The 25,305-nt window shown below is 42.3% G+C and overlaps 1 protein-coding gene across 4 annotated transcripts in view; it reads right to left on the bottom strand.

Moving 5' to 3' along the window:
* Positions 1-25,305, bottom strand: part of SPPL3 (signal peptide peptidase like 3) — a 147,628-nt gene that overhangs the window by 23,709 nt on the left and 98,614 nt on the right. For all 4 annotated transcript variants that reach the window (XR_005589526.1, XR_005589525.1, XM_039504941.1 and 1 more), the window contains 4 exons: positions 23,207-23,285; positions 21,243-21,355; positions 3,808-3,914; positions 2,621-2,784 (listed from right to left, as the gene is read on the bottom strand). Coding sequence is in view for 2 of the 4 variants with exons in the window: in XM_039504941.1 (XP_039360875.1) it covers positions 2,621-2,784; positions 3,808-3,914; positions 21,243-21,355; positions 23,207-23,285 (463 nt within the window). In the remaining 2 variants the exon portion in view is untranslated. The remainder of the gene's footprint in view (positions 1-2,620; positions 2,785-3,807; positions 3,915-21,242; positions 21,356-23,206; positions 23,286-25,305) is intronic.

Below are 25,305 nucleotides of genomic sequence, written 5' to 3'. Positions count from 1 at the left end.
AGGGTAAACCAGTCTGGCTTTTGTAAAATAGAACTATGTCTCTAATCTAGAAAAATTATTTGAGTAGATCAACAAAAATAGTGGAAAAAAGGGAAGCAGCTGATATCTGAACTTTCAAAAGGCATCTGAAAAAGTATCTCACAAAAGTCTTGTAAGAAAACAGTCATGGGGGGACAAAGATAGAGTACTGTGATGATTAGAAACTGGCTAGGAGGTAAGAAAAAAATGGGAATGGTCTATTTTAACATGGCAAAACATTAGCAATGGTGCTACCGGTTCCCCATATATTATCTCACCAGATTTAGTTTATTTATTGAATTTATTGAAATTGATATTTAAATACATTAAATGCATATTTATTTATTATGCTGACTAGATAATGGATCAAAGAGTTAAACCATGAAATTTGCTGGTGACAACAATTTATGTTAGTCAAATCTAGGGAAGACTGACTATCTTCAGAGGGACCTAACAGAACTAAGATGAATGGGCAGCATATTGGCAGATGAAATTCAGTGCTGACAAATAAAAGATAATGCACAGGGGTTTCTAACTATTAGAGGAGTGAAGTTCTGGAACAGCCTTCCAGGGGGAGTAGTGGGGGCAAAAGACCTATCTGGCTTTAAGACTAAGCTTGAGAAGTTTATGGAGGGGATGGTATGATGGGATAGCCTAATTTTAGCAATTAATTTGACAATTGACCTTGGATTATCAGCAGGTAAGTATGCCCAGTGGTCTGTGATGGGATGTTAGACGGGGTGGGATCTGAGTTACTGCAGAGAATTCTTTCCTGGGTGCTGGCTGGTGAGTCTTGCCCACATGCTCAGGGTTTAACTGATAGTCATATTTGGGGTTGGGAAGGAATTTTCCTCCAAGGTAGACTGGCAGAGGCCCTGGAGGTTTTTCGCCTTCCTCTGCAGCATGGGGCATGGGTCACTTGCTGGAGGATTCTCTGCACCTTGAGGTCTTCAAACCACAATTTGAGGACTTCAATAACTCAGACATAGGTTAGGGGTTTGTTATTGAAGTGGATGGGTGGGATTCTGTGGACTGCATTGTGCAGGTCAGACTAGATGATCACAATGGTCCCTTCTGACCATAAAGTCTATGATGAAAGAGACCTGTGTGTCACTGTGAAACCACTCAGTGAACATCTTTATTCAGTATACCGCAGTGGTCAAAAATGCAAACAAAATGTTACATCATTTAAAGAATGAAACAGAACAAACCAAAATTATAATGCTATTACATAAACAGATGGTATGTCCTTCATCTGGAATACAGTGTTTTATTCTGGTTAGCCTATGTCAAAGAAATAGCAAAAACAGAATAGGTTCAGAGGTGGGCAATGAAAATAATTAGAGGCACGGAAATCTATATGAAAAGATTAAAAACATTGGTCTGTTTTAATTTAGTACGGAGACATGACAAGAGTACACAAAATAAGTGGTGCACATAGTATAAATGGGACGCTCCTATTTACATTCTTACATAAAACAGATTATTCTCTAATTGTCCTCCATGGGGTTTCTTGCACCTTCCTCTGGAACATCCGGTATTGGCCACTGTCAGAGATGGAATACTATACCAAATGGCCATTGGTCTAAGCCAGTATACCAATTCTATTTCCAAATTCCCATGTAAGGAGGATAATTGTTTACTCCTGGGGGAATTCTGCACCAAAAAAACTAAAATTCCGTACCAAACAATTAAATTTCTGCCAAATTCTGCAAATTTTATTTGTCAGAACACTATATAATCATGCAAGTTTCAATTATTTTGTTTAATTATTTCAAAATACCTGTCAGCAAGTATGCCTAACAATACAGACACAAAAATTCCCCCAGGATTAGAGAGTTAAAGAAACCTCTACGACAAACCAGTTCCTGCTTTTCTGCCCCTTCCCAGCTGGAGGGCCAGACACACACACCCCCTCTTCCCCGCAGAGCCCAGCCAGACCAACCCAGACCCTCATACCCCTTCCTCCCCACAGCTCAGCCACGGCCCCCGTCCCAGCCCAGACACTCACACCCATTCCCCACCCCACAGCTCAGACACTTACACCCCTTCCCCCCACTCAGAGCCCAACTGCAGCCCCCTCGGCCCAGACATTCACACTCCTCCCCACAGATCCCAGCTGCACTGCTCTCCCCCCCTCCCCAGACCTGCCCCTCCCCTCCTCTCCTCGAGCCCAGGGATCTAGAGGGAGAAACAACCTGATGCTGGGTCCTGGGCTTGCACAGTTTCCTGTGTGCCACCTCCTTCCTTCAGGGCATGCTGGGAACTGCAGCTGCTGGGAACCCTCCAGCTCCCTTGCCCTCCCCCAGCCTTGTCTTCTATTTGCAAGCTGGGCTCTGCCAGCAGCGGCCCCTAGTGGCAGCCAACATCTCTGCAGCCCATTTCGGGGGGAGGGGGGAGGAGATGGGATTCTGCATGCACAACATTAATTTTTGCAAAATCTTGCACTGCGCAGTTGAGCAGAATTCCCCCAGGAGTAATAATTGAAGAGAAAGTGAAAGTGAACAGGAGCTTATGCTATATTCTTTAGTAGCCTCATTGCTAACAGAAAGTGAGGGATACCTTTTGTTCTGTAGTACAGTATAAAAGTGGCTACTCTTACCTTGGAAAGACAAGCTTGCCAGGCAGTGACAGGCGGGGAACATCTCTACCTACATTTGGTCCCAGATGCAACTTCCGGGATAAAACATCAAGGGGATTATCAGCTGGTTGCGTAGCCACTTTCACCATAACATTGCTATTAAAGATGTAGGCAGAAAAAAACACCTAGGGAACAGAAAAATAATTAGAGACCAAACAAGCTTCAAACAGAAAGCAACTCAAATATGTCACTACTCTGGCTTCTGCTCTGTTCAATGGACTAGGAAACACATACATATGTAGGAACTGCCTGTAGGATAGGGAAATAAAAGCAATTGCTGGAAGAATTCAGAAAAAAGGATTTTTTAGTTTCAGTTGTCCTCTAGAAGACTGAATATGGCACTAGTGTACTGGAATATTAATCTTAAACCACTGGCTGCACAATTTTGCAAATGAGGAACAAGGATTGGAAAATCACAGGCTAGGCACTGAGGATACAGACAGCTAGAAAAAAAGAATAGATTTGGGATGTCTTCTCTTTAAACACAGGCACTCAAACTTTGCACTTTTCCATTCAGGAACAAATAGCCTCTTAGACTACTAAACCCTGCATGTAATGGGATACTGACCCATTGCCAGCACTTGTTGGCAAGTAGTTCCTTGAGCCAGTAATTAAAACAGTTAGCTACTAATGTAGATTGGACAAAGCCATTTTCATCACTGTTACAAAAGTGTGTTTGTTCCACCAAGACTCAGTTGTACTTTCTGTGACTATGCTGAAAATGATCTTTCCCCACCAGCAGTTAAGCAACTTTCAAAACTGGTTTAATGATCCCAATGCTGATAACCACAGTCAGTAACAGATCAGCTTCCTAGTATACATGAGGCTTCAGTGTTGTTTGGATATGTTGAGTCCAGTCTGCAGCAGTTTTTCTTTTGTTTTCCAATCTGTTCTCTCTTTTTCTATAATGTGCCATGGTTGAAGTGCTCTAACTGCAGTTCTGCATTTGTCAAATGGTTAATGAGCAAAGGATTCTGCATCCTACTGCACACTTTTTAAACAAGGCTTAGAACTGGCCTAATGGGGCTCATCCTCTGGCTTTGCTGGAGCTCAGAATTTTCTATGTTTAGAACTATGTTAGTTGACACGAATGAAAGGGCCAATCACAAATATGGACAGACGGTGTTTTAAAAGGAATGGAAACTTACCCAAAAGACATCATAAATTAGTAACCCCGAGAGCAGCAAACAGGAAACCTTGAGGCTCGGCAGCCGAACAAAGGCAATCATTGCAACACACAGGCCCATCGCCAGAGCTACAAAACAGTAAAGTACATCATTTGTTCAGTATTCAGGACTACAATAGCAGGTAAAGAAGGCCCATGCTTGCAGCTAGACAGTCATCTAGTGCATACAGCACTAAGACCCCATGGTCTCCTCTCCCACAGTGGAGATGACCGGTAGAATAAAGAAAAACATATATGCAGTATCTACACTGGACAGACTGTAAACAGAGACTCATAATAATAGGCATACCTGCTTGGGTATTTAATACAATCTCACTTAACTAAACTTCAGTTATCTACAACAGGGTCATGGTCCCACAGGGTATGCCTCACTGTGATCAAAAGTATGATTAAGCTCAGGCAGGCATTCCTAGGCTAGTTTTTATGTAGCTAGCGCATCTAAAAATAGCAGTGAAGATATAGTGGGCTGTGACCCAGATCAAGTCACAGGCTAGCAATGTGAGAATGTACCCCTGTTTCCAGGTGGACATGTACAACCTTCATTGAAGCCCGTGCCACCATGTCTTCTCTGCTATTTTTAGCTATGCTAGTTCGATTGAAACTAGTACAGATATGCCTACTCAAGCTGCAATCCCCCCTTCAACTGCACTGTAGACTTATCCCATAGTGTCTAGAACATTAATCATTTCCCCTCACATGAAACCTTGATTATCTAAACTTATTCAACCCTCTCCCCATAGCAAGATTTTATTTTACTAAAAATAGACAAATTATTGTCACATTACAGTCATAGGTCAAAATCAGAGACCTTATAGCAAGAATGACCATTTCAATGGCATGACCTTCAACTCCTAATAGTTTAGGAGCTGGCATTTGACACATCATATACATAATCCCCAAATTAGACATAATAGGGTTTGGTTTTTTTTTTTTAATTTGTGTTTTTGTTTAAGAAATGCATTGGATTTAGTAATTGAAAATGGAAATCTAAACTTCAACTTCAGGGAATTAAAAAGCTCAGGCAGGGTTACACCACCTTCCTCCATTCCTGTCACAAAAAAATGGTAAAGGAACATTTAGAGAACAGTAACATATAGACTGTTCAGGATGGAGAGCTAGAAAGTGATGAAGTAATAGGCTACTGGCTTTATTCAGTGTCATCATGATATCCAAACCAAGATGGCAATGCAGCCAACAAGCAGAAAGCGGCAAAAATTACTAAGCGAATGCTTTCTCAACGTAAAGAAAAAAAAAGGAAAGCATGTGTGTTGTGTGCTTGGTGGGTTGCCAACTGCAAAAAAGTGGAGTTGAGCCATTCTATCTCCTGCAAAATATTTTTGTGGAGGAAAAACTAAGAAGGTGAACTGAAACTAATTATCACATCTTCCTGCCCTCCTGTTACCAAAGCCTTGCCTTTACTTTTGAGAACAGGTTCAATTGCATGTATGTAAAACTCTAAAGTAGTGTAATTAATAAGCACTTTAATCAACGTTCATCCTGGGACCTCAAAGCATTAAACTTTAACAGCTGTAATAGAGCCTGGTGGGGTAAGAAACACATTATAGCTATAATTTCATTGAAAAGCAACCACCGCAGATATGGAATAGCAGTTAACAGGGCACAGAAACATCAAAAGCTATTTAGAAAAGGAAGTGAATACTACCCTTGACTAAATTAAAATACAGGGGAAATTTACACAGGAGGAATGTGATTATTAGAGTGGGAGTTTGACTAGGCGAAGGCACATGAATTAATACCCTTTTTCTTGCACAAAAAGCCATCAAGTTTTAAGTACAAGTGGTCAGCATCTTGAAATCACATTTAATCTGAAAGCAGCACAATCTTCCTATCAACGTGCTGAGGCAATGGTTCAGTACTAGCTCACAGGAAATAGTGCAACCACCGAATTTCCAACATCAATTCCCACAGGGCTAAACAATTTGACAAACAAGCATCAAGGAAAGAGCATGGATTCAGTAACTCAGAATGCAGACTTAGTTATAGGCTCTTCCTGGCAGGACAGTAAATACAAAAGAACATTCGGTCTTAAATCAGTTAAGAGATTTATCTAAAGCCCAGGTTAGTATTAGCTCAAGGATACCTATTTTAAGAAGAGGATTTCAACTTATAATTAGCTTGAAGTGGAAGTACTTTTACCAGTGTCAAGATTTATTCTTAATGTTTATTATTCGCCTTTAATTCCTCTAGTGCTGCCCAAATACAGGTATACATGTATGACACCACAATTACACTAAACGAATGCAAAGGCTAGGAAAGGAAAACCCAGTTTCTGAGTTGAGGCTGAAACAGACCTTCAGCCTCACAGATTAAGGCAGGACACATTTTTGCAGCTGTTTAAGAAATACTGTTAAGACGCAAAAAAGTATGTCAGAGTGCTGAAGAGCATGGTATTGACATCCCCAGGCACTAAAGTGTTAGTTCAAACTCAAAAGGGGACCAACAGCTTCAGGTGCTGCTGCATAAAGACTGACACTAGAATGCAGAAGGGAAGGAAGAAGGTAAAGGTCTATCCCTGACTACAAGCAACATCAGTGTATTGAAAGAAGCCCTCAACAAACCACCTCAGACATCAGAGTTTCTTTCTTGCCAGTCGCTGGTGTGCAAAAGGGAGCCTGACGTCAGAAGTCCCAAATGCTGAGGTGTTATCTTCATAGCTTGCCAGAGTGGCAAGAGGCCTGGCACTGGTAACCTCAAATACCAAGCTACTGCAAGTAGATGCGTGCTGGCAGCTGTCAAGTGCCAATCCACGGGCTTCATACAGAGTAATCTGGATTGCTTGGTAAACTGGATGCAAGCAAACAATATGTATTTTAATGTGACCAAATTTAAAGTTCTACATCTCGGAATGTAGGTCATACTTACAGGATGAGGGACTCTATCCCGGGAAGCAGTGATTCTGAAAGACTTGGGAGATAATCAGCTGAACATGAGCTCCCAGAATGGAGATGTGGCCAAAAAGGCTAATACAATCCTTGGATGCGTAAATGAAAATACTGCGTAAAGGAAAATATTTCCTTTGTATTTGGTACTGTGCCCCCATTATTGGAATACTGTGTTAGGTTCTAGTGTCATTCAAGAAGGATGTTGATAAACTGCAGAGGGCTTAGAGAAGAGCCATGAAAATGATTAAAGAACTGCAAAACATGTCTTAAAGTGACAGACTCAAGGGCTCAATCTGTATAGTTTAACAAACAGAAGATTAAGGGGGAGAATCTCGTCACAGTCTGTAAGTACCTACAGGGGAAGAGAAATTTGATAGAGTGCTCTTCAATCTAGCAGACAAAGGAATAACAAGATCCAAGAACTGGAAGTTAAAAGCTGGATAAATTCAGACTGGAAATAGGGCACGTCTTTTTTAACAGTGAGGGTAATTAACCACTGCAACACTTCACCAAGGATTGTGGTGGATTCTCCATCACAAGCAATTTTTAAGAAAAGACTATTTTTCTAAAAGATCTGGCTTGAGTTATATATATATATCTATATATCTATATATATCAGACTAGAGGGTTAAAATGGCCTTATAATCTACAAATGAATCTATGCATTTATGAAGTGACAATGGACCAAAGGAGACCTGACAGTGGCAGTCACAGAGGCCAACAGATCCAGCTTCATACAATGTGACTTCTCCATGGGACCCAGTGTGCCTACAGCTCTAAACAGGGTGGATAAAAATCAATTTAGAAGAAAAAAAAATCTGATTTTTTTGATAAAATGCTTTTTGAGGAAAAAACCTGTCTAAAGATAGTTTTAATTAAGATACATTATAGCTCAAAGATATCTCATCATGGAATAGGGTTTATAAATTCTAATTCTATAGTATGAGACAATATATTCATGTAATGTTTAAGAAAAGTTTTGTAAATGAGTTCCAGTAGTCTAGAGGGTAAATTTGTTAACCTGAGTTTTGATGGGTGAAGCAATGTCCATAATGATCCTGTTGAATGTGCTTGTGTGACAACAGAAGAAGGGAACATCTTCCTTACAGAAACACTTGATACATCAGGAAATGCACACACAGCAGAATACTTACAAGAAGTAACAGTAAAAGTTATAACAAACTATGAAAAAAAATTCAAATGTCTAGTACACAGCTTGGTCACAGACAATGCTGTAAATGTATCCAAGATGAGAAGAAATTTAGAAGAGAGTCCCAAGCTAATAACATACAGTTGCAGTGCTCATTTGATGCACCTCCTAGCCAAAGACATGTTGTTGAAATTGCAAAATACTTCTGTAACAACCACTTTGCAGCAGCTGCTCTGAAAAAAGTTGGAGGAACCAAGCTAACTCTCCCACAAGATGGATGGAACTCAGTAGTGGACTGTTTTGAGCACTATGTTAAGAACTGACCTAATCTGATGACAGTTTGTGAACAAAATTGTGAAAAAATAGATGGCACTGTCACAGCCAAAGTTCTCAACATTGGGCTTAAGAGAAATGTTGAAGACATGCTGAGTACCTTGAAGCCTATTTCTGTACCCTTGAACAAAATGTAGGGAAATAGCTGTTTTATTGCTGACGCTGTTGAAATTTGGAAGGAACTGAGTGAGATCTTAAAAAGAGAAATATGCAATGACAGAGTTAAATTACAAGCATTAAAAAAAACAAATGGGACAAGCACTATCTCCAGCTCATTTTCTTGCAAATATTCCCAATACTCGGTACCAGAGTCAAACCTTAACTGCTGAAGAAGAGGAGTTGGCTATGACATGGACATTCAGCAATCATCCCTCCATAATGCCAACTATCATAAAAGTCAGAGCTAAGGGTGAACCATTCAAGAAATATATGTTTGCTAATTATGTTTTAAAGAAAGTCACACCAGTGAACTGGTGGAAGTTACTGAAGCACTTGGATTCAGAGACTGTTGAAGTGATAATCTCACTTTTAACAGCAGTAGCTTCTTCTGCCAGTGTAGAACGAATATTTTCTTCCTTTGGACTAATTCATTCCAAACTGAGAAATTGTTTGGGACCTGAAAAGGCAGGAAAGCTTGTTTTTCTTTTCCAGATTATGAACAAACAGGAAAATGAAGGTGAAGACGACTGAGTTAACTACAGAAGCCAATATTTTAAGTTTTTCATGTTGACCAGGCTGACAGTCAATTTAATTTTTTTTTAAATATTTCATTTAACTATTTTAGTTAAACACAATTTTAACAAAAACAAACCTGATTTTAAAGAATTCAAATGTTTACCTAAATTCAAAAAAATAATATGCTTGTTTTGTTAAAATATTATACGTTTGCTGTTGAAGAAAAAAATCCAGAACACATAACGTTGTTGTTTTAGTTAAATAAAACAATTTAAATGCATGGCTGGTGATGTTCTCCTCCTAATGCAGCATGGCAAGAAAATCCTCCAAATATTAATGATTAATCTGTTGAACTGGAGATACTTCACCTCCCAGTGACTTCATAAAGATCTGCTTCAATTACCTTTGGTAAATGAAATAACCAATCATTCATTTTCTGATATAGCTGTAAAACTAATCAGAAAAGTTTTCAAAATAAATAACTTTAAAAATCTATAGTGTGTACCTTCTAAAAATGAAACCTACATCTACCTCTGAGTTGTGAAGAACCAACATGAATGCACTTTTATGTAGAAATCCATGATTAAATCGAGTCTTCCTGACTAGTTATTTAAATTAAATCCACCCTGACACTAAGTGTTGATTTTCCCAGACAATCATACATAGATCCTGCATGGCTGTAGTGCACTAAGAAGTCTGACACTAACAGCCTTAGGCACCAATGTTCTTCTTTTTGCAGGATGCCAGTAATGAAGGATTTCTGGATACTATTGCCTTAAGCATTGTGCGCCAAACAGGCTGAAGTCTTATGACTCAGCGTGTCAGTGCTCGAGGCCATTGGAGAGCCAGTGTGCCAAACTACACAGATGCAACAAGCTACACTATACGATGCTCATCTCCCTGGACAATGCCAGCTTGCATGGTCATTAGACCTTAGGGGAGACCGTTGGGCTAGTCCATATAGTGAACTCCCAATACCCAAAGATATATAGAGAGCACCTAAAGTTTTAAATCATTAGAAACTCTATATAGTGTCTGACAATAATAATCTCCTGGTACCAAGGTACGTGCTGAATACACACCACAGGAAAACTGTAACTCTACCCAGAAGTTACATGTTTGGCCTTGCAGGCATGGGTAGATACTGGAAGCTGTAAACTGGGGCCTAAAAAATGGAAGACAACCAATGAAAACCCCCACAGAACAGAGCTTGGAAGCAAGCGTATCTGAGTCCAGCTCCAGTGTCAACTTGTGCCAAGGCTCCAAGAATGAACACCTCACTAAACAAGCAAAGTTGGAGAATGTACCTAACACATGTAAGATCCCGAGGCCACAGAAAAAACTGAAAATCCTCAGGATGTGCCTAGCCAGACAAAAACAGACAGGGTGCTGACAGACCTAAAATGGCCAAAGCTCTATTGGGTTGTAGACCAAACCATCTGAGGACATAAGAGGTAAAAGGCCACAAGAATCACAGGTGCATTGGTTAAGACCACTGGGCAGCTACAGCGGGGATCTCCTTTGCCGACCACAAAATGGAAAGGAACTAAGAAAGGTTCCAGAACCGCTGAGGTACCTATAGTTGCAGCATGCTACCAGTGCATCACAATCAAAAATCTCAAGTTAGTGGATGTTTCTGCATGACTTGTATGAGGAGCAGGGCCCTGGAACAAGAACCGTGCAATAATGTCTTCAGTGAAATTAAAATTAAGCTTTGTCCCCCACCCAGAAATAGCCCAAGAAATCTGACATTAAACAGTTTTGTTAATCACGAGTTCTAAGTTTCTCTATGTTTTATATATAATTATTTAATAGAGGGACTGCAAAAGGTGGATTAGGTCCAGAGGCCCCCTATTGGAGGCCTCATGGTCCTGTCACACTCATCTCACGAAAGGAGCAGTGGAGAGGTCCTTCAAGCAGGCTGAGTGACTGCAGGGGAAGCAGCCAATCAGGGCCCAGGAGGGCCCTATAAAAAGTAGCTGCAGCACCAGAAACAGACAGTTCCTTGCTGGAGCTAAAGGAGTGCAGAGAGTGCTCTTGGCTGGCTCAATGCTAGTAAGGACTAGGGGAGCAAGGAAGAGCTCCTGGCTGGCTGATGGGCCTGAACTTAGAAGGGCCCTGAGCTAAGGGTAAAGCATTTGTGAAGGCTGGGGCTGTGGGTAAGTGGCCCAGGGAACTGAAGGCAATTTTGCTAAGAGGACATAACAGCACACAGCTGCTATTCTTAGGGTCCCTGGACGGGGGAGCTGGATTAGTTGGTGGGCCCGGGTCCCCCTGCATAGGCCACTGGGAGGGGCCTACGACTGGACAGCAGTAAACCCCCAGAAGGGGGACCATACTGTCAGAAGTCCCAACTGGAGAGCCGAGGCCAGAATAGACTAAGACTAAAAGACTAATGGGCAAAACCATTGCTTCCAGGGAGGAAACCCTGAGGGCACGGCCCAGTATGAGGGCTGGGACTGCTTTAAAGAGTGCAGGCCCATCCAACCAGAGGTGGGTGCTCACAAGAGGTGGGTGCATGTTGTTACAGGGACAGATTTTCATTATTTTTAGATATGGGGACCTGTTGGCTGTGAATGTGATTCAAGGATCCTTAAGGACTTTGTGCGCAGTTAATTTAGCAATTTTTGTATATATAGTAAAACTTCACAGATATGGTAACACTCTAAGGGTCCCTGTTTCCACAGCTAGAAAGGAGATAGTTTAAGCTTTACATCTTCTTACCAACTGTCCATAATGGGCCGCTCTCTTACCACTTCAAAAGTTATTTTTCCTCCCTTGGTATCCTGCTGTTAATTGATTTATCTCGTTAGACTGACCTCACACTTGGTAAAGCAACCTCCGTCCTTTCATGTACACCTCTACCCTGATAGAACGTGGTCCTCGAGAGACAAAAAAATCTCACTGTTATAGGTGAGACCGCGTTATATTGAACTTGCTTTGCCCCCCCCCCCCATTCCTTGTTCCCTGACCGCCCCCTCCAGAGACCCCCGTCCTTAATCACCCCCAGGACCCCACCCCCTACCCACACACCCCAGCGCCCGGTCCCCTGACTTCTCCGAACCCTATCCACACACCCCACCCCCTGACAGACACTCACCAGCAGTGGTGGGAAGTGGAGCAACTTGGCCCCAGCCCACTCCACTCCACCACCTCCCAGCCGCAGCACTCCTCTTCCCGCTGCCAGTGAGTGCGGGGAGGTTGGGGAAAGGACACCTCCTGCACTCACCTGCAGCGGGAAGCGGAGCACCACAGCTGGGAGCTGGTGGAGTGGAGTGGGCTGGGGCCGGGCTGCTCTGCTTCCTGCCGCCCGTGAGTGTGGGGAGGTTGGGGAAAGGATGCCCTCCGCACTCACCGGCATCAGGAAGTGGAGCGATGCGGCCCCATCCCACTCTGCTCTCCTTGCCCCGGCCCTAGCTATGTTGCTGGGGGGCGGGGGTGTTGGGGAAAGGTCTCGCACTCACCTGTGGCGGGAAGCGGAGTGCCGCGGGCTGAGGCTGGGCTGCTCCGCTTCCACCGCTGCCAGTGAATACAGGGGGATCCCCTTCCCCCAAACCCCCTCCCCTGAACAACAGGGCTGGGGCCAGGGCGAGGGAAGTAGAGTGGGCTGCTCCCGGCCCCCCACTAATCCCTCAGGCCACTCTGGTACTGCAGGGCCCCCAAAAGTGCCCTCCCTCAGCTCCTGCCTCTCAGACCTCCAGGGGGGGCAGCAGAGTCCTGACCACCCCTGAGACCCTCTGCCCCTTATCCAACCCCTCAGCCCTGGCCCAGCACCCTTAACACGCTGCTCAGAGGAGTGTGTCAGAGCTTTACCGCACTATAGGCGAACCCACGTTATATTGGGTCGTGTTATATTGGGGTAGAGGTGTATTTATACCTGCTCCTGTATTTTTCACTTCATGCATCTGATGAAGTGGGTTCTAGCCCACGAAAGCTTATGCCCAAATAAGTTGGTTAGTCTCTAAGGTGCCACAAGGACTCTTCATAGTTTAAGCTTTGTTACAACACTGCAATCTTTCAGTCACTGTGTAGCAGGGTTAATCAAACTGCTGTGGTTTGAAGGCTGGTAAGCAGAAACCACAGAGTATTACATAAGTTGGCAAATGCAATTTTCCCTCTACCTTCCCATGAAGAAACAATTGGTGGTCACTGAAAGAAACAAGATACTGAGCTTGAAGTTCTGACTTAGTGTGGTAAATCTTAAGTTTCTGGGTACATTAGCAGAAGTTTCCAAATACAGTTTTACGTATCTTCGGGAGAGATTGTGAGTTAACCTGAAGCAGAATACCTTTAAGTTACCTTCTACTCAATTCCCTCAGCATAGCTAAGTTCCAAAATAGTCCCTCATGCCTCTGAAGCTGCTCGAAATCCTCCTCACGCATGAGAAAAGACATTACTGTCTATAACCCATTGTGTTCACATTATCCACCTCCATTTGAGCAAAAACATGGGAAGGCTATTTCCATACTTGAGAGGATGTACTCGGGTGCTTGCCATGTTATACTGATTAAATCCTCAGTCCATTTTGCCATCCAAGCAAAAACAGAACCAAAACATTCCAAACACTCCACACTGAGAAATAAGCATTTTAAAACCCCACAAACATACGTCATGTGTCAAAACAATCATCCTGGGAAAAACAACTTTGCTTTCTATTATGTAAAATACCCCTGAACTTTGGGAACAGGTTAGCCAACTGCCCTGGGGAAAAGATGCCAGGATTCATACAGTGGTGGTGTGTGCTAGCAGGAACTGCCATGACCTAGACTTCGTAGGTGCTGTGAACTGGCTATGGAGGAGAGAAAAGGCTCTATGGCAAATAAAAAAGGGAGATATTGTCTGAGTTCAGAAAAACAAGACAAGTTGGGTGTTTTCTCCCCTCCTTTCTGTCAGGCCGAGACCAATGGCCTGCCAGACTGATGCAAGCACACACTTGCACCATCTGTTTCGCTTTCTTCTGACAGAGAAACAAAAGATCAACTGTGAGTGGGAGGGCAAAACCAAAGTACACAGAGAGAAAGCCACTGGCAAAAAGTGGTTTAAAGCATAGTAAATGCTCCTTTTGCATGCATTACTGAGCACCATAACTGTCACCTTTCCTCCCCAAATCAGATCAGATCAATTTATTAGAATCCAGTACTCAATTAACAGAGAAACAGGAGACATGCAAGGAAATGTGACTGCAGTTTACCTACAATGGTAAAGCTAGAGAGCTTTTCCTGACAAAGGCTTCTACAGGCCCTAGGGTTGCCAGGTGTCCAGTTTTCGACCAGAACACCCGATTGAAAAGGGAGCCTGGTGGCTCCAGTCAGCATTGCTGACTGGGCTGTTAAAAGTCCAGCTGGCAGCACAGCAGGGCTGGCAGACTCCCTACCCAGCTCCGTGCAGCTCCCAGGAAGCGGCCGGCATGTCTGGCTCCTACATGGAGGGGGGACCAAGGGAGCACCACAGCTCCCATTGGCCGGAAACTGTGGCCAATCGGCGCTATGGAGGTGGAGGCAGTGCGCAGAGTCCCCCGGCCGCTTCCCGGGAGCCACCTGAGGCAAGCGCCATACAGAGCCCGCATCCCTCACCCCCTCCTGTGCCCCTACTCCAGCCCTGAGCCCTCTCCTGCGCCCTCAACCCCTCATCCCAGCCAAATGTCCACATCCCCAGCTAGAGCCCTCACTCCCTCCTCTACCCCAACCCCCTGCCCTATCCCAAAGCCTCCTCCCACACCCTGAACCCCCTCCCACACCTCAACTCCCTGCCTCAGCCCGAAGACCACTCCCACACTCCTAACCTCTCATCCCTGAGCCCGGAGTCCCCTCCTGCATCCGAAGCCCCTCATCCCCGGTCCCACCCCAGAGCCTGCATCCCCAGCTGGAGCCCTCACCTCCTCCCGCAGCCCAATCCTCTGCTCAGCCCAGTGAAAATAAGCGAGTGAGCGAAAGTGGGGGAGAGTGAGCAAGGGAGGGAGGGAGGATGGAGTGAGTGGGGGCGGGGCCTCAGAGAAGGGGTGGGGCAAGAGTGTTCAGTTTTCTGCTATTAGAAAGCTGGCGAGCCTAACAGGCCCTTCCCTGCTCAATATTACTCATGAATATTTAATTTATTTGGATTTATACATCCTAAAAAGGCACCTATACATACGTTCTAAGCACTCTTGACATAACTTAATTCTGATATAGTTACACCAGTCAATTTCCCCATGTAGACAAGCCTTGTGGGGCTTTATAAGTCAAAACCAACACCTTGAACTCTACCCAGAAATGTATAGGTAGCCACTGCAGATCACAGGGTAATGTTATACACTCAAGGTGAGCTACTCTGCTTAATCAATAGAACCCAACACACTTTGCCAGCTTCAGTTTCCAGGTGATTTTAAAGGTATAGCCCAAAGTAAAGTAGGTTTCTGTATCTAATCTTGAGATGACAAAACGTATAGATGAGACATAACGTCCATATTCAAAGGAATCATTATAACCTCATGGCCACCTATGTGATAAAAAGCTATTGCTTCTCTCTGATCTTCTAGTGGCAGTAGGGAGACTAACCCAGTTTGTAAACCTGAACAAATGCCAGACACATCCTCAATTTATGGAGCAGATATTCTCACCACCTCCTCCCAGTTACTTCCTCCAAACACAACCATCACTTCAGTCTTTTCTGGACTGAGCCTCAATCAGCTAGCTCTCATCTAGACCCATCTATGTCAGCAACCAGACTGACAAAGATCAAGGAGATATAAGGCAACTAGATACTGTGAGAGTTGTCATCACAACCTTTTTAATAAACTTAACCAAAAATTGAAGATGGGAAAGGGCAATTGTCAGTCAGACTGCCAGGATCAAGCTATGGTTTCTTGAGCGGCTGCTGCACAGTTTTCTTTAACTGAACTAGGCAATCTGTACTCCTCTAAAGATGTGTTGACTATCTCCAACGATAGTCCAATACCTTCCCCACTGGCTTTTACCAGCCAGGAAGGACAGCTTGCCCAAACACAAATTGTTGCATAAAGTACTCTCAACAGCTCAGGTACCTTAGAATGGTACCTTCCCAACAAATCTGGGAAGACAGTTTTGTCCCTCCTCAAGAATTTGCCTCATTCCCATTGAATTTAAGTGATTTTATCTGTAAGTAAGAAAATTCCTCTCAATAGGAATTCCTCTTGAATCAGCAGCCCAGCAGAAAAAGCTAGGCTTACTCAAGGCTTGTACTTCCTGAAATTCCTCCATTGGTCCCATGAAATCCCCAATTTGTTTCAGAAGAGCTCCAATCCACATGAATGTTGTTTTCATTGAGCACTATCAGCTTCAGAGAGTCCAGTACTACTATGGAGAGGAACTCCAAGAACTCAGAGGAAACTCACAGTGCAACTGGTGACTAGCACAGTCAAAAATGAAAAAAATGAAGAATACTATAGTATGCTATTAAAAGTCAATGTAACTTTTTTAAAACTGTAATGTGAAAAGTCTGTGCTAATTTTGACAGTTATTTCATTTTTGGCCACTTAGCTGGCAGCATTTTAAATCAACCAGAGCATCAATATTAGGTTTGATATCCTGAGACAAAACCAATTTCAGTGTTGCTTGCAATGTTCATCAGTGAGCCATGACCTTAACACAGATTTGTTACTCTTCATGGAAGAGAAAAATTGTTCACATATGTACATACATATATACACACACTTCCAAACATTGCCATTACCCTTGTGGAAGCAGAGAATAACATGGGAAATCCTTCTTGATAAAAAACTGGTAGAATTCTGGAATTCCAACATCTGTATACTTCTGCTTCAAAATGGTATCACACTGAAGCTCTACTAACTCCATCTGCATTTCCTCTGCAACATTGTCAATTTCCACAGCAAATGGTGTGGGAAAAAGTTGAAAGTGTGGTTCAAGTGCCTTGAAATCTTTAAACGGCATATCAAACTGTTTGTGTAAGTTAGAAATGATATCTCCATATTCTTTCAAGGATTTGGGTTCAACTTTTCCTAAAGAATTCAGAGTTGAGAAATGGACCAAATTGCCAGCAGTCATCTGTTTTCCCCACAAAGTAAGCTTGACTTTGAATGACTTAACACTGTCAGACATCTGTGTTATCACCTGTTTTCTACCCTGAAGCGTCAAGTTCAGTGCATTCAGGTGATTGGTAACATCTGTTAGAAAAGCAAGGTTGCAGATAAAAGTGGAATCAGCAAGCTGTGGAACCTCCTTGTTTTTCATCTTCATGAAGGAATCAATCTCCTCTCTATGTGCAAAAAAATGCTTAAAAACATTTCCACAATTCAGCCATCTAACTTCAGTGTGATACAGAAGTTCTCCATATTTGCTGTCCATACACTGACTTCAGTGGAGCCAGGATTTCACTCTAAATAATTCGGGACAAATCTGGCAAACTCCTGTTGAGACAGATCCTTTGAGGAGCTGAGCATGCCCAACTGGAATTTAGGATGTTCAGCTGGTACTTGGTATATTGCAGGATGTTGCACAAATGAAGTTTTTCTGAGTCAAAATCCTGAATCTCAGGATTTGATATATGGTCAGTATTTAAAAAAAACCCATCATAAAACAACAACTAGAAGACCTTTATAGCCTTTGTTCCCCTGAGGTGGAGGGCTCCTCTTCAAATAAAGTTAGTACACTTATATCTTCTACATCTTGATGGAACATATCCATCAACACCTTATCAGCACACATTACAAAACAAGATATTAAAGTGGCAATTTCATAATGTCTTGTATTTTGTACGTAATTCCTAACCAGCTTTAAGATATCTGCAGAAATGCATGGTAATACTGCTACTATGTAAACAGATACTTTGTGGTCAATTTTATAACCTAGAACTTCTTTTAACAAAGGATGGATTTTTTTCTATAGAGAGAGATAATGGATTTCTTCATTCCCTCTTTTCAATAGCAGAACGGGCATCAGCTATTGCTCATTTATCAACAGGACAAGGAAAACTTTTTTGAACACAATCCTCTATATCCAGAAAGCTTCTCGGCTGGGCTTGGCATAACATATTCAACAACTGCAGAATTAATGCCTCAACATATTGTAAAGCATCTTCAGACGAGGAAAGTTTAGGATGGACTTGCACCAGAACCTTTTTGAGGGCTGGCACGAGCTGCCCCCGCCACTTGGGCGTGTTCTCCTCGCTGAAGAACTCGTAGAGCAGCGGCAGTGCTTGCATCCGACTGCTGGCGGGCTCCTCGCAGGGCCCGGGACGAGGCAGGCGGGCTCAATGGTCAGCCTGGTGCAGCGGCCGAGGACAACTGGAGGACAGCAGCAGCACCCGCCAGAGGCAGGATTCAGTGCCGGGGGGTGGCGGCAGCATCCCAGCACCCCCCGTCTCTCCTCAGTGCCCGCCCCACACAGGGCCCCGAGGCCAGAGGCAGGGCCCCGAGGCCAGAGTGGTGTCCCTAGTCTCTGTTTGTCAGAGGGTGGAGATGGATGGCAGGAGAGAGATCACTTGATCATTATCTGTTAGGTTCACAGGATACTGGGCTGGATGGACCTTTGGTCTGACCCAGTATGGCCGTTCTTATAGGATTTCTATTTAAGTATGTACAATAGAGTACCTGAATTTGAACATATCTCATTTAAGATGCTGAAGTTAAGCCAATGCATAAACTGAAGTTAAATTAATAAAAACCTTAGTGTGCTTGCAGACAATTCAGAAACATGAGGAAGGCTATAATGACTGAATAGTTCACCCAACTCTGCTATCAAACAAGCACCTTCTCCTGTTATGACGACAGCATAAATATCCTCCCCATGCCCTGGCCCCGCCCCCACTCCACCGTTCCATGAGGCCCTGTCCCTGCCACGCCTCTTCCCATCCCTTCCCCAAAGTCCCCGACCCAACTCCGCCCAAATTCCAACCTCTTCCCCAAATACCCGCCCTGGGCCCACCTCTTCTCCCCCTCCTCCCCTGAGTGCACTGCATCCCCGCTCCTTCCCCTTCCGTCCTGGAAAGTCCTAAGCGCCGCCAAACGCTGGGAGGCAGGCGGAGGAGCGGAGACATGGCGCACTGGGGGAGAGGAAGGAGGGGCAGGGGTGAGGGGAGCTTGGCTGCCGGTGGGTGCAGAGCACCCACTAATTTTTCCCTGTGGGTGCTCCAGACCCGGAGCACCCACGGAGTCTGCACCTATGGTGGGCCGCAGGAAATAGCTCCGCGGGCCACATGTGACCTATGGGCCACATGTTTGAGACCCCTGCTCTAACCTAAAACTTACATACAAGATTAAGACACTAATTAATCCAATGCTGAGATGGGACAACAACAATTCATGCTGAATGCTAACAACGCCATGGCAACCCTTCTTTGGTTTATGCTGTGTTGAGTACTTAGCTAAAAAACGTCCTACATTGTCTCCCCAGTACATGCAAAGCTGGAGGCCTCTTACATTACTAAGGTAGTGTTACTTTATTGACAGCATCTAACACAATGGGGCCCTGGCCACAACTACCTTCCCTCAACCAGTACCAATTTGTTCTAGAGTGAATGCAGAAGAGAGGAACTACTCTAGTTCACTAAAGAACCAGAGCTCTTTCTGCTTCCATCAACTTGCACATGCAAACCAAAACAAGTGGCTGGGCAGAAGCAGATTGTTCCATTAGCCTGTCTTCATAAGTATAAATTGACAGAATGTGAATCAGGCCATCTAAAAGTGACAAGACCTTATAACACAACTACAAGAGAGATTACAGCAGTTAGAAAATGGATAAAATAGGCTATTCAATGTCTGTTCCCTTCCTTATCATCAGATCTTCTTCTACCAGTACCAATTTCAGATTACTTCTTAGATGACCAAGTACAGTCTTGCAACTTTTGTCTTGAAGTATGAAACAAGTTATATCAAAGTGATTCCACTGAACAAACCTGAATACAACTTCAATTGCCTCACACTTCTCATTAAACATTTGTGTGGGTGAGGTTTTACCTTTTGCCAGCAGTAGGGCACTTGAGGAAGGAAGGTTTTACTTAAGTATCTTGACCTATAAGTATCATAGTCCACATACATCAGTTCAAAAATAATCAACATGAATGGTAGGAATCAGAACTGATTTTGAGAGATGTCAGAAGGCCAAGCACTCTTCAGCTGCTTCCTGATCAAGAAACCACTTCACTAGATGAGATTAGGCAATGTAATCAGAGGCAGAAATGAGATTTTAATCTTTTGTCTGAGGAGGTATTTAATATCTCTCTGCCAGATAAACCATTATAAGCAAATCTCCTTACTGTTTAACAATGTATACTTAGAGAAATTAAATCTTTATTTTGAAACAAAAATTCACAAACTATGATCTAAGGACCACTGGTGGTCAGGAAACACTCTGATCTGCAGAAAACTATCTGGATACATGATGCTAACTTTCCTCTTTGTTTTCAGCTGCTAAATTGCATTTAATGTATATTTAGATATTTATAATCACTTTCCTAGCATTATTTTTCCATGTAACCAGTTGCTGAAGTTGCCACTGGGATGTTATTCTATCATGGATGTAAAAAGGGAGGTGCTCCAGATAATCACAAATGGGTGGGGAGAAGTCTATTGAGATGTGATCTATGCCATGAAAAGTTTAAGAGTTCATTTTACAACTATGTGAAAAACAAAATCAGGTCTACTAGCCTTTGACTGTCTGACCCTTTACTCGAGACACGTCTCCAGGAGCAGGAAATGTTCATGTATTAAACAGTTAAACAAAATTAAAACACTATCCCATTCATGACTATCATGAAAATCTGTACAATTCACTCAAAATCAGAGGCACTGAAAAAAAAAAAAAGATACTCAGAGAATGAAGGAGGAAAGAATTGTGTGGAGTGATCACTTGTATATTTAAGCAGAAATCTCACTCTCTTAACTATTAACACTGAGGCTACAACTTTGCCACTCCTGGCCAAACCAGCACAAACACTATTTGCTGGTGGAAGGCAGGAAAGAGTCAATACAGTCCCTTTTCCTCACACCTAGTAGAATCCTTCCATTACTGCTAGAAACTAATCATCTTCACTAGCTCACATTGATTTAAAGTGGCTTGTGTTGCTGCCCACTGCGATAGTTTTTCCTTAAAAGGTATCCAGAAGTGTAAAGGCGTTTTAGAGGTGTTAATATAAAAATACTGTTTTGCAAACAGACAAAACCCCACATTACTGCAATGAAAGTTAAGTGAACAACTCCAGCAATGTGAGTTAAGTGAACAATTGTACAGACTCTCCATTAGCTTGCCACACATTTTACAAAGGTTTGCCAAGTGCGGTCTAACATTTTACTTGTATGACTCAGGAAGGTACTTTGGCAGTAAATATATAAATTGGGACTTGACCCACATTTCACATACTTACCATCCATGAGGAGCCAGTGGCCAGTTAGGACCCAGATAAGGACAAGCATAACAGACAGGGAGAATGAGAGCAGCTCAGCAGCAGTGAAACGTCCACAACAGCCAAAGGAAATCCTGGAAACAACACACCATATTAGTTCAAAGATTTAATGCTTTAATATTTAAAGAACAGAAAAACCTCTGGCTGTTTAGACGAGGCTCATTAGTAGTAATATTCATGAAAGATGCCAGAGAGAAGTTCTCTTTGCCACAAAATAGGTACCAAAGGCAGCAACAATTAAAGGCTTTATCCACATTTAAATAACTTGCCTAAATCCTGAAGTGGAGGGATGAAAGGGTTAGTCTATGTCCATGTACATGGATTTAAATCCAAGCAGTTTAAAACAGTGATTTTTATCATTATTTAAATCAGCAAACAGGACACCTTGATTTAAATCAATTTTAATCCTGTTTTACATTTGTATATAGGTATTTTCCTAAAGAAAGATTTATTCTCATTAGTAAATATTAAAACATGTTTATTTGCAACTAAATATAACCTTTACACTAAATTTAGTGCTTCATTTTGCTAAACAGGTAGATACACTATATCCACACATTTATTTAAGCAATTATATAGTTTAATTTACATTTATTCAGATTCTTAATTTTTACATATTTTATGTTAGAAATTGGTAACAATGCATTTCATATATACTAGATTCACTTTTTACTTGTGATTTGTATCTACTTTAATAGAAATTAGAATTCACTTAAAAATACATACAAAACCAATTTTAAAATGCTTTTTTATTAGTTAAATGAAAGTATCGCTAATGTATTGGATACATTACAAAGTTTAGCATTTAAAGCTAATTACTAATCAAATGAAGTTTCTGTAGTTAGTAAGTAGAAATTATTATTTCTGGTCATCATGTACTTCAAGATTTTAGAACTAGCAGATCTCATCCGCTCACAGCTAATTTTATTAATAAATTGGAGGAGGAAAACAAGCTCTCGATTTTTCAGTTCCCAATTGGTTTCTTAAAACTTTGAATTAACTAGTCGTTGAACTAACTGATTAAAGTGAAATGAAGAAAATATTCTCTCTGCAAATACAGAGCAGAAGACAGAGAGATTTAAATAAATCAATGTATCAAGTATCAAAAGGAGGTTTAGCACTTCAACAAATACTTGCTTCAGGTGCTTAACCAGGTCAGAGGTCTGACTTACTTTAAAACTTCAGCAGCAAACATGTACTGTTTACCTTAAAAAAACAGATGTACTATACTAAATTAAAATCTTTTAAAAATTAGGCCGTCATAATTTCAAATTTATTTTTAGAGAGGTTTATTCTAAAAATAAACCTGTATTTAATTTAAATAAACTGATTTAAATCACCAAAAAATCAGCAATTTTTATCCATCCTGGTCTATGTCCATTTAATTCTTGGCTCTTCTGCTGAGGCTGTTATCAGGGTTGACTATCAACTGGTACTGAAAATGATGGTTTTGCAATACGGACTCCTGTCCGCAAGACTAGCAACTCATTTTAAAAAGGGCATTAAACAGCTGTCGTTCATGTTAAGGTGGCTATTGCAAGGCCACTATAGTCTTTGAAACCTCTAGAGTTAATGAGCATAATGCAACTGTGTTAGCTTAATATAAAAGTCCAACCCCAGTTCCTAAGCACAATGAAATCTCACCCAAAGCAAGCCAAAACTTCTGAAAAACACTGAAGAACACTAATCCCCTGCAATAGTATCATATTTCCCATGCTGGCAAGTGTGCATGACAGGCAGAAATTGTGCTTCCTAGCTTCAAAGTGGGAACATGGTTTTGGCAAAGAGAACCAGAACTATACAAACAATCTGCACTAGAGCCCTGGAGTTAGTGCTAGTAGCAGAAACCCCAGTTAAAAAAAATCTCATTAAGAGAAATAAATGCAGCATACAAAAGAAAAGCAAAAGATTTATCAAGTCCTTACTTGTTTTGAGGAGAACAAGGTCGTGTTAAATACTGGCACATCGGGAGCAGAAGGAAAGCAAAGGCTATTGTTGCAAGGACTAGAAAAAGAGAAAATGTAACATTAGTACATTCAGATCCATTTTCTACTGTGTGCAAACAGTTCCCACTTTGAGAAATCTTTGTGACAATATCTTAGTATAAACTACAGCATTTATTAAAGGAAAAACTGTTTATGGCTAAGATTTCTTTTGCAGGACTTTTATAAATGAAATGTGCAAATAAGTTCACACTTCAATTTACTATCAACTAATATTATACAATTAAAAAACGTCACAGAGGAAAACACACAGATTGCCATTTTTCTTAATAGTCTTCAAGTCACTTGGGGCCACATTCAGAGAAGCAAAATACTGTGTCCAATTATTCCAACAGTCAGCCATAATGGAAAAAGATACATTGCAATCTGGTAAGAAACACTCCCAAAATGCTGCATCATATCAACACGGACTATTCTAAAGCCCCAATCCTCCTAACACTGAAACACACGAATAGTCTCATTGACTTCAGTGACAGTACTCCCATGGGTAAACAAGCTCATGCACAAGTGCAAAATGGTTAGGGCCTAAATAGGGAATAAACTCTGCTATAGGGTTATCTTCAGACCATCTAAACCTGTCTCACTCAACCTATTGTCCTCATTCAATCATGTTTTAAGGGTAGATTTCAGGGTAGCATAAAATCTTGAGAGGTCTTCTAGTTCAGCCCCCAGTGCTGAAGCAGGACCAAATATACCTAAACAATCCCTGACAGGTATTTATCTAACCTGTTCTTAAAAACCTCCAACGATGGAGATTCCACAACCTTCCTTGGAAGCAGGGGCGGCTCCAGGCCCCAGCACGCCAAGCGCATGCTTGGGGCGGCATGCCGCGGGGGGTGCTCTGCCGGTCACCAGGAGGGCAGCAGGAGGCTCCGGTGGACCTCCCACAGACATGCCTGCGGAGGGTCCGCTGGTCCCGCAGCTCCGATGGAGCATCCGCCGGCACGCCTGCAGGAGGTCCACCGGAGCTGCGGGACCAGCGGACCCTCCGCAAGCACGTCTGCGGAAGGTCCACCGGAGCCGCGGGACTGTCGACCGGCAGAGCGCCCCCCGCGGCATGCCACTGTGCTTGGGGTGGCAAAATGGCTAGAGCCGCCCCTGCTTGGAAGCCTATTTCAGAGTTTAACTATCCTTGTAGTTAGAAAATTATTCCTAACATCTAACCTAAATCTCCTTGCTGCAAGTTAAGCCCATTACTTCTTGTCCTACCTTCAGTGGACTTGGAGAACAATTGATCACTGCCTTTTTTATAACAGCTCTTAACATATAACCACTGCCATCCACTAGCCAGCAATCTTGCCAAACAAGGAAATTAGGCTAGTTCGGAATGATTTGTTCTTGACAAATCCATGCTGGCTGGCTATTCCTTATAACCCTATTATCCTCTAAGCGCTTACAAACTGTAATAATTTGTTCCAGTATCTTTCCAGGTCCCCTTTTTAAAGATAGGTGCTATGTTAGCGGTTCTCCAGTCGTCACCCATCCTCCATGAGTTCTCAAAGACAATCTCTAATGAGGCTGCTTCAGCTAGTTCCATAACCACCTTAGGGTGAATTTCATCAGGTCTTGCCAACTTGAAATACATCTAACTTAACTAAATACTGTCTTTAACCTGTTATTTACCTATTTTGGCTTGCATTCCTTCCCTCCGTGTCGTTAATATTGTGTTAAGTATCTGGTCACAATTTACATTTTAAAGTCAAGGATAAAGCAAAATAGAAACCGCTCAGCCTTCTTGATATCGTCCATTACCAACTCTCAATATTGTCTGTTATCAACTCTCCTTCTCCCCTAAGTAGAGGACCTACAGTTTCTTTCATATTTCTTTTGCTCCTAATGTATCTATTGAACCTCTTTTTATTGTCTTTTATGTCCCTTGCTTGATGCAACTCATTTTGTGCCTTAACCTTTCTGATTTTGTCCCAACATGTTTGTGCTTTTCTTTTGACCTCATCCTTAGCAACATGTGCATGTTTTAACTTTTTGATTTTCAGGTCATTAAAAAGCTCCCCGTGGAGCCA

Source organism: Mauremys reevesii, linkage group 18 (assembly GCF_016161935.1).
Source record: "Mauremys reevesii isolate NIE-2019 linkage group 18, ASM1616193v1, whole genome shotgun sequence".
In the NCBI taxonomy this organism is placed as follows: domain Eukaryota; kingdom Metazoa; phylum Chordata; order Testudines; family Geoemydidae; genus Mauremys; species Mauremys reevesii.
Note: the sequence above shows the minus strand (reverse complement) of the source record. Positions and strands in the feature narration are given on the sequence as shown.